Genomic DNA, 13684 nt, shown 5'->3' with positions numbered 1-13684 from the left:
CAGTCACGTGGTTAGAACAGAACCCTAGTCTGAAACTTCTTCTCCACGGCCTCCTGGCCACCGTGTGCCCCTCAGCCCAGTGGTACATTGTTCTGAGTTCAAGGCTGGGAGGAGGTTATCCCCCAGTTCAGCTTCCCGCTCGTGCAAGTCAGGCAGGGCCAGTGGCCCTGGAGAGCTGACTGGCTCTAGGCACATTGCCGGCCTCGGCTCGCTCTCACCTTCCTCCTCTCTGCTGGCTCTGAACTGGCTTGCCGCCATGCCTCTGTCTCGTCCTCAATGCCCTTGACGTCTCCTGGTGACCCCTCCCCTCCGCCCACTGTTTTTGAGTGTGTCACTCTGGGACAAGCTGTGACCCGGCACCCAGTGGCAGAATATTTAAGAACTTGGAGATAAAGTCCAAGGGAAGGACACCATCAGGAAGGGAGGTGGAATGCTGCTTCTCTACCCTTGGTCTGGCAACACTCACCTGGACCCAGCCTTAGAAGTTCTGACACCACCTCACAGATGTTCCAGAAGCCCCGAAGGTCTTTCTCTCCTTGGACCCTTGAGCTGCAGTTCCACTGGAGTGCTCTTGCCTTGGCTATCCCCATCATTGGCTTCTCCTGGTTCTTCAGAAAGCCTTCCCAAATCAAGCCATGTAAGCACCTTTCCTGGTCTTCCCCATATAGCATCTTACTTATTTTCCTTCCTGGCTTTTATGTGGTCCTGCAACCATTTTATGGATGTATTCACTATGTGTTCATCTGACCAATCACATTGTTTCAGACAATGTCCTTAATTCTTTGACAGCCCTCCCTTCATAAGGTGGATCTTAATTCCCCTCCTTTAGGATGTGGGCTGGAATCAGTGACACTTATAAAGAGAATGTGGCAGGAGTTATGAGGTCAGCACTTCTGAGGCTGGGTCATAAAAGAGCAGCGCTTGCTTGGCTCTGTCTCTTTCAGGTTGCTCTCTCTGGGGGAAGCCAGACACTGTGGTGTGAGGGTGCTCAAGGAGCCCTGCAGGGAGGCCCATGTCAGGAGGAACTCATGCCTCCACCGACAGCCAACACCAACTGGCCAGCTCTGTGCCCGAGCCCCCTGGGAAGCAGACGCCCAGACAGTCGAGCCTTCGGATGACTGCAGCCCCAGACAGCATCACCTGGAACCTAAAGCTCTCTGAACCTGACCTGCCCAGCCAAGCCCGCCCCAAATCCCTGGCCCACAGAAACCGCTAGAGATGATGTTCCCTGCTCTTCAAGTCACTAACCTTGGGAGCATTTGCAGAACGAGGGCTGTCATTGGCCTTGTTCTGTGAGTAAGGAGACAGAGGTACAAAGAGGTGAAAAAACTCACCGAAGGTCACACAGAGGCAGAATTCAGACAGAGATGGTTGGCCTGCATAACCCACGCCCCTAACCATACACCATGCTGCCCCCAAACCCTTTGTACGTGTGGACCGCGTACCCCAAACTAGGGACTGATTGGGTGGTGGGGAAGCCCAGGGCCCTCCCCTCCGCAGCCAGATGCAAATCTGGGCCCTGCCAATGGGAGACAGGCTTCTGACTCATTTCGGACTCGGAGCCCCGCCTCATGATTGCCAGCCGTCCCACTGTCACGTGTTGGGGTCCCCACTTCTGTGTCCGCTTTGAACTTCCGGTGAGCTCTTCATGCTCACCACCCTGTCTTCTCCATTTATCCCTGTCTGCAGCCTTTTGGACACAGGAACCTCCTCTCAGACTTGGCGAGGTCAGCCTCCCACCTTTCATCAGAGCCTGCCTGGCCCTGTAGTTGTCCCAAACCAGGGGCCCAGAATGGAGAGGGCTTGGTCCCCTTTATTCCTTACCGGTGCCGAGAGTGGGCCTTCCTTTCCCTCCAACATGCCTTTCTGTAGTTGGCGTGAGCGTACTGCTAGGCCTGAGTTGAGAAGGGGATGGCCAGAGACCCTTGGGTGGAGTGTCTGGGCTCAGAGAAGCACATTGGGCTCAGACAAAGCCAGGGGACAAGGAGCCAGAAGAAAAGCGTGTGCTGTGGGTCCTGGGGACCTGGGTTCAGGCTCGTGAAACTGGGTGAGCGAATGTTGCGGTGGTATGTGGTGTGTGCATGTGTGTGAGTGTGCATATGCGTGTGTGTGTGTGTGTTCAGCTCACCATGCTGAACTTTTGATACATTTTACCCCAGAGTCCGATAAAGTCCAGGGCGGTGGGTGGAGAGGTGTGCCTGACATGGATTCAATAGGAACAGAAGAGGGCAGCTAAGAGGGATTTGGGACAACCAGGAAACTTTAGCTCCATGAGGGCAGGGATGTTTGTCTGCCATCTGCTAGTTTTTCTCAAATGCGTGGACAAAATCTGACCTGGAATCTGAGAGACTGTACGTTGAGGTCTTTTCCTGGTGAGAACATCACACACCCTCCTCCTTTTTCATCAGGAGACCTGTGACATCCATCTGAACTCTCTCCTCAGCTCCCGGTTAGCGGGACAGTTGCCCGGAGGATATAATGACCCTGTAGCTGCCATAAAACATGGCCCAGCAGTGTCCCCAAGCCAGGAGTGCCCAGAACACACTTCTAAGTCAGACTCTGTCAAGGGGACTACCCTTTTCTCTGGGAAAACATCTGTCCACAGTTGGTGCAGTGTCCCCGCCCCTGACCCAGATGCCCTGAGGAAAGAGCTTAGTATCCCAGGGAAGCTTAAGTGAGAGTAAAAGCCCATCCAAAGTGGCCTCCCTGCATTCCTGTAGCCCTGCTCAGCTTTGTGGCCCTGGGCGTTCCTGCATGTACTGCCCACCCAGAGCCAAAATTCCAGTGCATTCTGGGAGTGGAGGCAGACATCTGGCCTAAGAAAGGCAACTCATAAAAGGAACAGGGTGCAAACCTTCCTGCCCAAGTTACTAGAAATTAAGAAAAATCTAAAGACCAAGCTGGACACAGGGTGTCCAGTCCTGGGTTGACAGGCTGGCTGGGCCCAAGCCTCAGGGGGAAATGGGCTCCTCCTCCAGGTGCTGGCCATGCAGGACTGCTGGCCCCTCACATCGGTGCTCCAAAAAAGAGGCCACAAGGACCCTGGTGAGATCAACACTTGGACACCACCACTGCCCACACCTGTGCACCTGCTGACAAGAGCTGAGGGAGGGCTTGCCACCAAGATGTGGGGTGGGCCCCCAAGGAGGCCAGCTGAAAATGCCGCGGCCGGGGGTACCCTACAAGGCCCTGTCTAACAGAGAGTCATACACCCTAGGGTCTTCGGGCACACAGGTAGTTACATTTTATGATCAGTGCTGGTGAGCTGGCATCCCCAGCCTGCTGTACCCAGCCTGCTGTACTCCACCATCTAAGCCCCACCCGAAAGCAATGAAACCTGTTTCTGGGGTGGGGACCGGGCGGGGCCTGTCTGCAGAAATTGCCAGCTGTTTCTCACGGGCAGTGGCTGAGAAGAAAGATGTTCAGATTCTGTTCCAGCAGAGGACTCTTTCTCCCCCAGAATCTGCTCAGGGGAATGAACATGGCAGATGAGGACAGGCTTCTCTGAATGACGTACTCCTCCCTGTGGTTCCCCGTGCTCCTGAGAAGCCCCGAGTCATGGAAAACCACTGATCTGCGGGATCCACTGACAGAATGGAATCATGATAGAGGAATTCTCCCGAGTGTCTGGAGAGCACATGGGCTGGCCTCACCCATCCTGAGGGGCAGAGCCTGTTGCCCCCACCTGGCTTGTACTGTTCCCCACAGGAGGGGTCCTGCAGACCCCTTCTCCCGCCCCCAGGACTTGAAGGCAGGCGTGGAGCTTGGGGGGTGCAATCCAACTGTTTTCACGTGGTAAGATGATTCTCATTTGAACAGCTGCCCCTCTTACGTCCTCTTGCCCTGCTTCCCACTCCTCATCCCAGGAGGGCCACGGAGCCCATCCTGCCCCCTCTGGCTGCTCTGTGTGGCTGGGGTGTGCCAGCAGGGTGGGTGACATGAGGTCCTTGCCAGGCCCACCTCTGGGTCCTTCTCTGTCTTTCTCACTTCACCGCACCTGGGTCCCGACTGAGGGGATGGTGTAGCCTGAGGTACTGGGCAGCCCTGTGGACTAAGCCCTAGTGCAGGGAGGCTGCCCGAGCCCACTGATCCAGCCCCTGGGGCCCTCTGCTGCAGGCAGGAGTGACTCCTGGGCATGGGGGCTGGGCACTGGTGTGAGCTGCCTCCTGCGTCCTCACTTTCCGTGTTACTCGGTGTTGTCTTGTTGTGGGAATGAGTAGAAAAGCAATTGGCTTGAAGGGACTTTCTTCTCCCAAAGTAACAGGGTGAGAACATGGATCCGTGTAAGCCATTAGCACAGTATCTGGGAAGCACAGCAGATAAGGGAGGGAGCGAAGGAACAGGGAGCCATTCGCCTGGCATGTTCAGAAGAAAATGTTGAAGGAATATGTTACTTTTTGATGGGAGTCCACCAAATGATTCTGGGCAGTCTGCTGGCCAGTTGTGTTTTTTTTTTTTTTTTTTTTAAAGTTTTTTTTTTTTTTTTTGAGACAGAGAGAATGAGAGACAGAGAGCATGAGAGGGAGGAGGGTCAGAGGGAGAAGCAGACTCCCTGCCGAGCAGGGAGCCCGATGTGGGACTCGATCCAGGGACTCCAGGATCATGACCTGAGCCGAAGGCAGTCGCTTAACCAACTGAGCCACCCAGGCGCCCTTGTTGTTTTTTTAAAGATTTTATTTATTTATTTGAGACAGAGAGAATGAGAGACAGAGAGCATGAGAGGGAGGAGGGTCAGAGGGAGAAGCAGACTCCCTGCCGAGCAGGGAGCCCGATGCGGGACTCGATCCCGGGACTCCAGGATCATGACCTGAGCCGAAGGCAGTCGCTTAACCAACTGAGCCACCCAGGCGCCCGCCAGTTGTGTTTTTAAGGGGGGGGAATGCGTACTTGGTCACTGAGTGATCTCAGGCTTTGAAAGAGCTTTCAGAACATGCCTTAACTGAAGCAGATCATGCAAACAAACCCAAAGATCTGCTCCAGGGTGGCACCACAAATACCTCACTCCCAAACTGCACCTTCTCACAGGTAGAAGCAGTGGTCCTGCTGCTGTCCTGGCTTGGAGAGCTGATTTAAATTTTTAGGAATTTGTATGAGCTGGTTGCCAACCGTAGTCATTGTTAAAGATTAAATTGTGTGAACTTGCAATTAAATTGATTATATTAAAGGCAAAGGAAATCAATCCTAAAAACTCATTTCTACTTGTTTTCCATGTCTGTGTTCTTGAGGTTATTTACCTCTCTGGCATCTGTATGGTGAAAACACTGCATAATGGTGTGCAACTGAGCATTTCTTTCCAATGGTGACGTCATTTTGATGGTTGGAAATTGGTCAGAGCAGGAATAATTTATTTATACCATGGAATTTGTCACACATGATCAGTCAAGACTTATTGATTGTTCTGTTGATCTTCAAGATAAGTGATTTTGAAATAGGGGCAGTTTTAGCCCTAGGGGACACTTGGCAATGTCTGGAGACACTTCAGATGGTCACAAATGGGTGTGGTGACAGTGGCACTGGCATCTAGTAAGTGGAGGCCAGGAGTGCCATGAAACATCCCATATGCTCAGGACAAGCCCACAGCAAAGAACAATCCAATTCCCTTGTCTGAAATGTCAAGAGTGAAGTTGAGAAATCTTGGTCTAGATTTAAGGCAGCAATTAATACTGTGGATTATACTTAAAAGTATGTCATGTCCATACCCATTCCATTGTGAATACCACAAAGAACCTGAGGTAATATTCCTCCAGTATTAGAAAACTATGTTTCGATTCAGCAAAGAAGTTGCTCAAGACGTTGATGAATGAGTGACATCCCAACATGCATCTTTACCTTCTTCATTTTGCTAAGTGAAGATCTCAGTCAATATTCATGTTGGAGTTATACTCATTTGTCAGTTGCAGCCGAGGTTGGCTGCAGAAGCAGGAGTCCAGTAAAAGTTAAAAATTCTGTAAGAATCAGTTGGCTATGTGGCATTTATGATAAAAATTACTATGTATATTATTAGTAAATTATGTCCTATACATCCTTTAGATCATCAAGATTTCTAATAAATGTGTGTATGTGAGTACATTCTTTTTCCTGGAGAGCCTATTGATAAACATTTACTAACACATCATTGATTAGAAGCTGCAAAGTTTTCTGATGTTAAATGTAATACCCTCATTCTGTGTCCTACGCAATATGTTCATGAATCTTACCTCTAGAGAGAGCATGGCATAGTTCTGGGAAGCTGTTTTCTGAGAGGGATTGGGGTAGAGATGAATGCAAATGTGTGCAGGGCTGGTTTCATGGGTAGGTGGAGTGGGATGCCTCTCTTGCAATGCGGTTTGGCCACACTGGAATCCTGCCTACCTCTCCTTAAATATCTGCTTCAGGGGTCTGTCTCCAGTGTTTTACGCAAGGCTTTTTGGAGACAGGTGTGTTGTCACTAGGCACGGGGGCAGAAGGCAGGGGGGTGGGTAACACAGTAACTGCCTGGAGTTTTGACAGGATTTTGTTCATACATTTAATCTATTAGATCCCATTGTAGTCCATTTGGAGCAAAAGCCAGAGGAGAAGCAAATAGGAATGGTAAACTTTGGTAGCAGAAACAGGATGAGAAGCCCTGGGTGGGAAGGGGCACTGTGATGAGACCCTGGGCAGTGGAAGCATCCAGAGAGCACACTGTTCCGAGAGAACTTGAGGAGTGCTTCCAGTGAAGGGAAGTGGCACGCTTTACTTGCTTGTCAGTTGCATGAAAGGAAATGAAGATAGAATCTAGAAAAACAGGATGCAAGTCTTTTGGGGCCAACTTTGCTATTCTGAGAGTCTCCCTGCCCCCTATATACCACATCTTGTGCTGGGCATTCTGTGTATGGGATCAGAATCATTCTGAACATCGTATCTGATAGCTTTCAGAATTGTGGTGCACACATCTTTGTCCAGGTGGGAAGGAAAGGACTTGGAGCAAAACAGGTGGCCTCATCCTCACCCTAGAGAAATCCTAGGTATGTGTCCTCATTCGTGTTTCCAGATTGGCTTTCAAATCTACTAAAGACAACACAGGATGGGGTGGAAGTGTCAAACAGAGAGTAGGATTGTGGTATGTAAGATCTGCAAGGGACCTTTGAACCCTCTAGCTAAAATGCCACCGTTCCAGGGTAGAGGCTGGTCACACTTGAGTCGTGGCTGCCAACCTGCCTCTCACCACCACTTCCTGGCCAGGAGGAGAAGGATGGGGAGAGGGCAGGGAAGCTAGAAACCCAGATGAAAGAGAGGGTAGGCAGAAGATTTGTTTTTCCTCTCCCTCCCCAAATCCTGAAGTTGCCTTTTTAACAATTTTGTTAAGAATTTGAATTTAAGTTTCCTGTTTCCACTAAAAGAGAGGATTGATTAGATGTCAGCTTAAATTGGTGTTTGTATTTTATACACCCAAGCTTGGAAAATGATCTGTACTTAGAAGGAGACACAGAAGTCTGGAGGTCTGGGAAATCGTATGTGAGAACTGAAAACCTTTTTAGAAATGTGGGCTTTCATGCAAATTATATTTCCAAAGGACTTGGGTAAAATTTTTAAATTAAAATATTGTAGGTGGCTGTGTATGGATTTTTTATTTTCAAGCATCTGTATGAGTCATTGCAAGTTGTCTGACTTTTTCGTCTCAGCCATATGCCAGCCTGTTCGTCCTTCTTGAGCTGGTTGGTTAGTAAAGTTGATTTTCTGAGGCCACCCATACAGGTCGCTGTGACACAGCAGTCAGGAACAAGTACCGTGTGACATATCAATCAAGGATATCTGTCATGTGACCTGGTGGTCAGGGACATCTCTGTGTGATGTGATACTCAGGGCCATCTACTGTGTGACACAGCAGTCAGGGACATCTGGGACATTCGGGGAACCCTCTGAGGGATCATGTGTTTTTATTTTGGCTTCTGAATCTGCACATTAATAACAACACTACAGGAAAAATTTTAAGCTAGTTTAGGAGTTATTATACTTGTATCTCTAAAACTTCTGGCAGTTCCTTATTCTTACCAAATTATCAAGTTAAAGAAAGAAGGAAGAAGAGGAATGAAAAGCTGAGCAACTGAAATAAAACAGTTGAATTTACAAGATGGAAAGTGGCGTTGGAATTACATAATACAAAGAATCTCGAGCCCTCTCAATTTTCTTGCTGTTTTGTAAAAGGTAAGAACTGATCTTTATGAGTGCTACAGGCACTGTATTATGGGTTTGTCACACTTGATTTACTTAATACATACATGATTTTCGACGCAGGTATATCTCCAAGAAGCACATGAGGTGACAGGCTCAGAGCAGAACGGTCCCAGTGCTTCTAGTATGAAGTTGGCTTGGAATTCACACTCAGGACTTTTCTCTATGCTTTGTAGTTCCAACTGCCTCTTAGAACAAGGTGGATGATGCGGGGAGAGGGAAAACACAACTGCATGGAAGGGGCACTTATCTTCTGAGTTGGTGTGGAAACATGTTTCAGGAAAGCCCAGCTATTTGAAGGTGAACTCACAGCTCGGGTGGGAGTTTACTCGTGCTCAGGTGTAGCATGTAGGAGGGAACAGCAGTCATGATGAATCAGCCTGAGGATTCCATCCCAGGAAGTGACTGTGAGTGTTGCATAGATGGTAATGGACTTAATCGCAAGCTGGTGAAGAGCACTGCTCGGCTCTTCATCTCCCACCTGGATCCTGGTTAGTGCAATTAGTGTAGTTACCTCCTTTGTGGGAACCTGGGGTTCATCAGGCCCCAACACATGTATGGTTGGCTCGTTCCAAGGTCAGACCAATGTTGACCAGCTTGACCAACAGGTGGGTGATGCGGTTCCAAAGGGCATGGGGCAGTACGGGGTGGAGCCTGGGCATTAGGCTGAGGCGAAGCTGCACTGATGCTATGTCAGTTTGGACAGCCCTATATGTAAAAGTTCTTTCCCCTAAGAGCTCATCCGGGTTAGTGCTGAAAACTGAATTGTTTACTCCTCCTGAAAATGCATGGTAGGGGCAAAACGTGCTAATGCGTATATACCGTCCTCTGACTGACAACGTACATCCCCTCAGATGGACTGCCTTGTTTTCAGTTTCATACTGTAGACTTTCCTAGTTAAGGAAGACTCATGACCTGACTTCTTGTTTTCAAATTTCTTTTTCCAAATACGATTTTACATAGAAACTTGATGTTTGTAACAGATAAAAGCCAAGCATCTCTGGATGAGATGGTAGTAAGACCCAGAGCCCTCCCACTCCTTTTCCCCTGAGAAATTCCAGAACTCGAGAGAAAAGAGTTTGAAAATTGCAGCAAGTAGGGAATTGATCATGAAGGACTGGGTCTGAGAACTGGAATGGGGACATGTGAGCAGATCCTTATGAAAATGGGAATATCCAATCAGTAAATTCTGCCCAGTCTTCTTTGCTAGTAGAAGAGCCCCTCTGCCACAGTCTGAGGAGGTTTGCCCTGCTTTGCCTCCCCACCATGGTTGCCTCAAGACACTGCTGATTCTCTTCAAGATGTACCCTGTTATAGATAGTCCTAGGTGGAAATTCTGAATTCAATATTTTATCTTGAGGGCTAGAAAGGACTCCAAAACTTTGCTTATTTGTTCAGTTGAAACACAGACTCAAAAGTGCCCTAAACCAAATGAAGTTAAAATGTCAGAACTGCCTCAGTATAATGTAGAGGAGGGAAACCAAAGGCTTGGGTGGATTGGAATGTTCAAGAGGAATTATCACATAAGATCTGCTCATTCAGTCAAGGAGGGTCCACAGGACACTCCCTTCACCATGAGTATGAGAAATCAATTGGTGTGGGGAAGCACAACTTCCTGGAGGAGTTCTGTTCTCACTCTTCTCTGCAGGACAGAAATTACAGTGATAACTGCTAACACTGAACTGAAATCCTTAAGTGCAGTGAGGATAATTGGATTCCAGGGTGGCAGGGGCCAAGTATGGGTACTTAATTACAAAATACAAGATGGTCATGGTTACTGTAATGGACAGGGAAGTCAAAGCAATAATCATCATAGTCTGACTCACAGAGACCTATGGCACTGGCTGGTTGATCACGATGTCTCTAGAAAAGAAATAGATGTATAGTCTATCAAATTATTACTTGATCTGTATGAGTGGAAGAGTTTTAGATCTAGTGAACAGAAATCTAACTGGACTTTACCAAAACAGAGAATCATGGCCCCTGATCAATTCCCAGATTTAGGCCAGTTTGTAGACCCAGAACCTTTTTTTTTTTTTTTGAGAAAGAGCGAGAAGTGGGGGAGGGAGAGAGAGAGGGAGAGAGAATCTTAAGCAGGCTCTATGACCAGTGTGGAGCCTGATGTGGGCCTCAATCTCACGACCCTGAAATCCTGACTTGAGCCCAAATCAAGAGTCAGGTGCTTAACCAACAAGCCACCCATGCTCCCCTAGATCCAGAACCTCTTAAACGAAGGGGAGCCAGATCCCCTTCAGGAAGGATCATGGTATATTGCCAAAATTTGATACTGTTAATCTTTCTCCCAGTCTTCCCCAGAGGGACCTAAAGCCATTTACTGGGGTCATTATGCATTAGGGAAAGGAAATAATCAGACATTTTAGAGTTTATTGGACACTGGGTCTGATCCAACACTGATGCCGGGAGACTCAAAACATCACTGTGGTCCATCAGTCAGAGTAGGGGCTTATGGAGGTCAGGTGATCAATCTCACGGTGAGCTCAGTGGGTCCTCAAAGCCTGTGGTTAGCTCCCCAGTTCTGGAATGCATATAAATAGATATACCCAGCAGCTGGTAGAATCTCCACATTTGTTCCCTGACCTATGGAGTGAAAGCTATCATGGTAGGCAAGGTCAAATGGAAGTCACTAGAATTGCTTCTACCTACAAAAATAGTAAATCAAAAATAATATTGCATTTCTGGAGGGTTTGCAAAGATTAGTGCCACCATTAAGGACTTGAAAGATGCAGGGCTGTTGATTCCCACCACATCACCATTTAACTTGCCTATTTGTACAAAAGACAGATGTGTCTTGGGAAATGACAGTGGATCATCACAACTGGTTATTCCAATTGCAGTGGCTCATCCAGATGTGGTTTTGTTTCTTGAGCAAATTAACATATCCCTTGGTAGCTATTTGCACGCTAGTATGCAGCTACTGATTTTGGAAAATGCTTCTTACCTTATATCTGTTAATAAAGACCACCAGAGACAGTTTGCTTTCAACTAGGCCAGCAGTACACCTTCACTGTCCTACCTCTGGGCTATATCAACTCTTCAGTCTAATGTCATAACATAGTCTTCAGGGATCTTAATTACCTCTTCCATCTACAGGCCATCGCACTGGTTCCTTAAGTTGATGACATTGTGCTGATTGGACCTAGTGAGCAAGAAGTAGCAATGATTCTGGACTTGTTGGTAGGACACTTGAATGCCAGAGGTTGGGAAATAAATCCCACAAAAGGTTTAGGGGATTTACACCTTGATGGAATGCCTAGGGGTTCAGTGGCACAGGGAGTGTTGAGATATCCTTTCTAAGGTGAAAAATGGATGGTTGCATCAGGGCCCTCCGACAGCCAGAAATGAGGCACAATGCCTAGTGGGCCTCTTTAGATTTTGGAGGCAACATAATCCTTATTTGGGGATGCTACTTTGGCCAATTTATTGAGTGACCTGAAGAGCTGCTAGTTTTGAGTGGGACCCAGAACAAGAGAGGGCTCTGCAACAGGTCCAGCCTGTCATGCAAGCTGCTCTGCCACTTGGGCCATATGATCCAGCATATCTGATCATGCTTGAAGTGTCAGTGGCAGATAGAGATGCTGTTTGAAGCTATTGGCAATCTTCTATAGTTGAATCACAGTTGAATCCTTACCATTTTGTAGCAAAGCCCTGCCATCCTCTGGGATAACTACTTTACTTCTGAAAAAAGCCTTTTGGCCCACTACTTAGTAGAGACCGAACACTTAACCATGGGCCACCAAGTTACCATGTGAAATCACCTATACATCATGAATCGGTTATTGTCTGATCTACCAAACCATAAAGTTGGGCATGCACAGTAACATTCTATTATTAGATGGAAGTGATATATAGGAGATGGGTATATATGAGAGTGGTATAAACTCCAATCAGTACACCTGATTGGTCATGTTGTCTGGGAGGAGAAATGGCCAGAGGTATGAAGTTATACAGATTCATGAACTGTGACCAATAGTGTGGCTGGAGAGACAGGGACTTGGAAGGCACATGATTAGAAAATTGGTGACAGGGAGGTCTGGGAAGAGGTATGTGGATAGATCTCTTTGAACGGGCAAAGAATGTGAAGGTGTTTGTATTCCATGCAAATGTTCATAATTATGACCTCAACAGAGGAAGATCCTAATAATCAGGATGATCTGTTCTGTGGATGTCAGTCAGCTTCTTTCCCCAGCTTCTCCTGTCATTGCCCAACGGACTTATGAACAAAGTGGCCACGGTGGTAGAGATGGAGGTTACACATGAGTCAGAAATTCACCAGGCCAACTTGCCTATGGCCACTGCTGAATGTCCAATCTTTGAGAAGCAGATTGCAATATGGCACCATTCCATGGGGGTGATGGGCCCTCTGTCTGGTGGCAGATTGACTACACTGGACCACTTCCATCATGGAAGGGGCAGGCAGCACTTTTCTTTTACATGAAAGATATTTAGTCTGGATTTGTCTTCCCTATGTGCAACGCTTCTGCCAAAGCTAGAACCCATGGATTTAGAGAATGACTTCCCCACTGTCAACGATATTCCACCACAGCATTGTTTATGATCAAGGAATTTACTTCACAGCAAATGAAAAATATCAAAGAATACTGAACATTACCCAAGGGCTTTGCATCCTTTTCTGGGGAAAAGCTGAGTATGTTTTTGGTTGTATGCAGGATATGTTTGTCTCATTAAGTGGAATTATGATTGTTTTGTCTTTATTTTGAAATTAAGTATGATTGAAGGAGACATGTATGGTTGCCAAGTTGACAAGGAGCAGACGGTGGGGATCTTTTAGATATCAACGTGGCTAACCTCCAGTCTCCATTTATTCACTCACATACTAATCTAGTTGTAGTTGTGAAGGTATTTTATAGATGTTATTCAGTTTCATAATTACTTGACTTTAAGTAAAGGATTATCTGGGACTGATTCAGTCAGTTGTAAATCCTTAAAAGCAGGGATGAAACTTCCCTCAGAGAAGAAGATTCTGCCTGTGCTCAAGTTCTACCTTGCTTGTTCGTCCCTTCCTTCGTTGTTTCCTCTCTCCTTCCTTCCTCCCTCCCTCTGTCCCTCTTTCTTCTTTCTTCCTTTTTTCCCTCCCTCATTTCCTTCCTTCCTTCAGGTGAAACTGACACACAATGTTACATTAGTTTTGGATGTACACCATAGTGATTCCACCACTCTATACTCTATGCTCTGCTCACCACAAGTTCTACCTTGCTGTTACCAATGACCCACCCTACCCATTTCAGATTTGCCTCAACAATTACATAAACCAGTTCTTTGTAGTGAATCTTAATATATGTCTTCTACATTCTGCTTCTCTGGCAAACCTTGACTGATACACTTGATCTAACCTTCTCGTGGGAGTGTGGATGGGTATTTGCTCATCAATTTCAGACGTGGGAATGGAAGCATTGCTGGATCCAAGGAGATTCTGCAGAGGGTTAGTTCTGATATATAGTAAATAATGTAA

The 13684-nt window shown here is 47.2% G+C and overlaps 1 protein-coding gene across 1 annotated transcript in view; it reads right to left on the bottom strand.

Annotated features, from left to right (window-relative positions):
* The window catches only part of KCNJ6 (potassium inwardly rectifying channel subfamily J member 6), a 109078-nt gene extending 108488 nt beyond the window's left edge, over positions 1 to 590 (bottom strand). The window contains exon 1 of the mRNA XM_021677963.1: positions 467 to 590. Coding sequence (XP_021533638.1) covers positions 467 to 590 — 124 coding nt within the window. The remainder of the gene's footprint in view (positions 1 to 466) is intronic.
* Positions 591 to 13684: the final 13094 nt, after the last annotated feature.

Source organism: Neomonachus schauinslandi, chromosome 1 (genome assembly GCF_002201575.2).
Source record: "Neomonachus schauinslandi chromosome 1, ASM220157v2, whole genome shotgun sequence".
Classification (NCBI taxonomy): Eukaryota; Metazoa; Chordata; class Mammalia; order Carnivora; family Phocidae; genus Neomonachus; species Neomonachus schauinslandi.
This window is presented reverse-complemented; position numbering and strand designations above follow the sequence as displayed.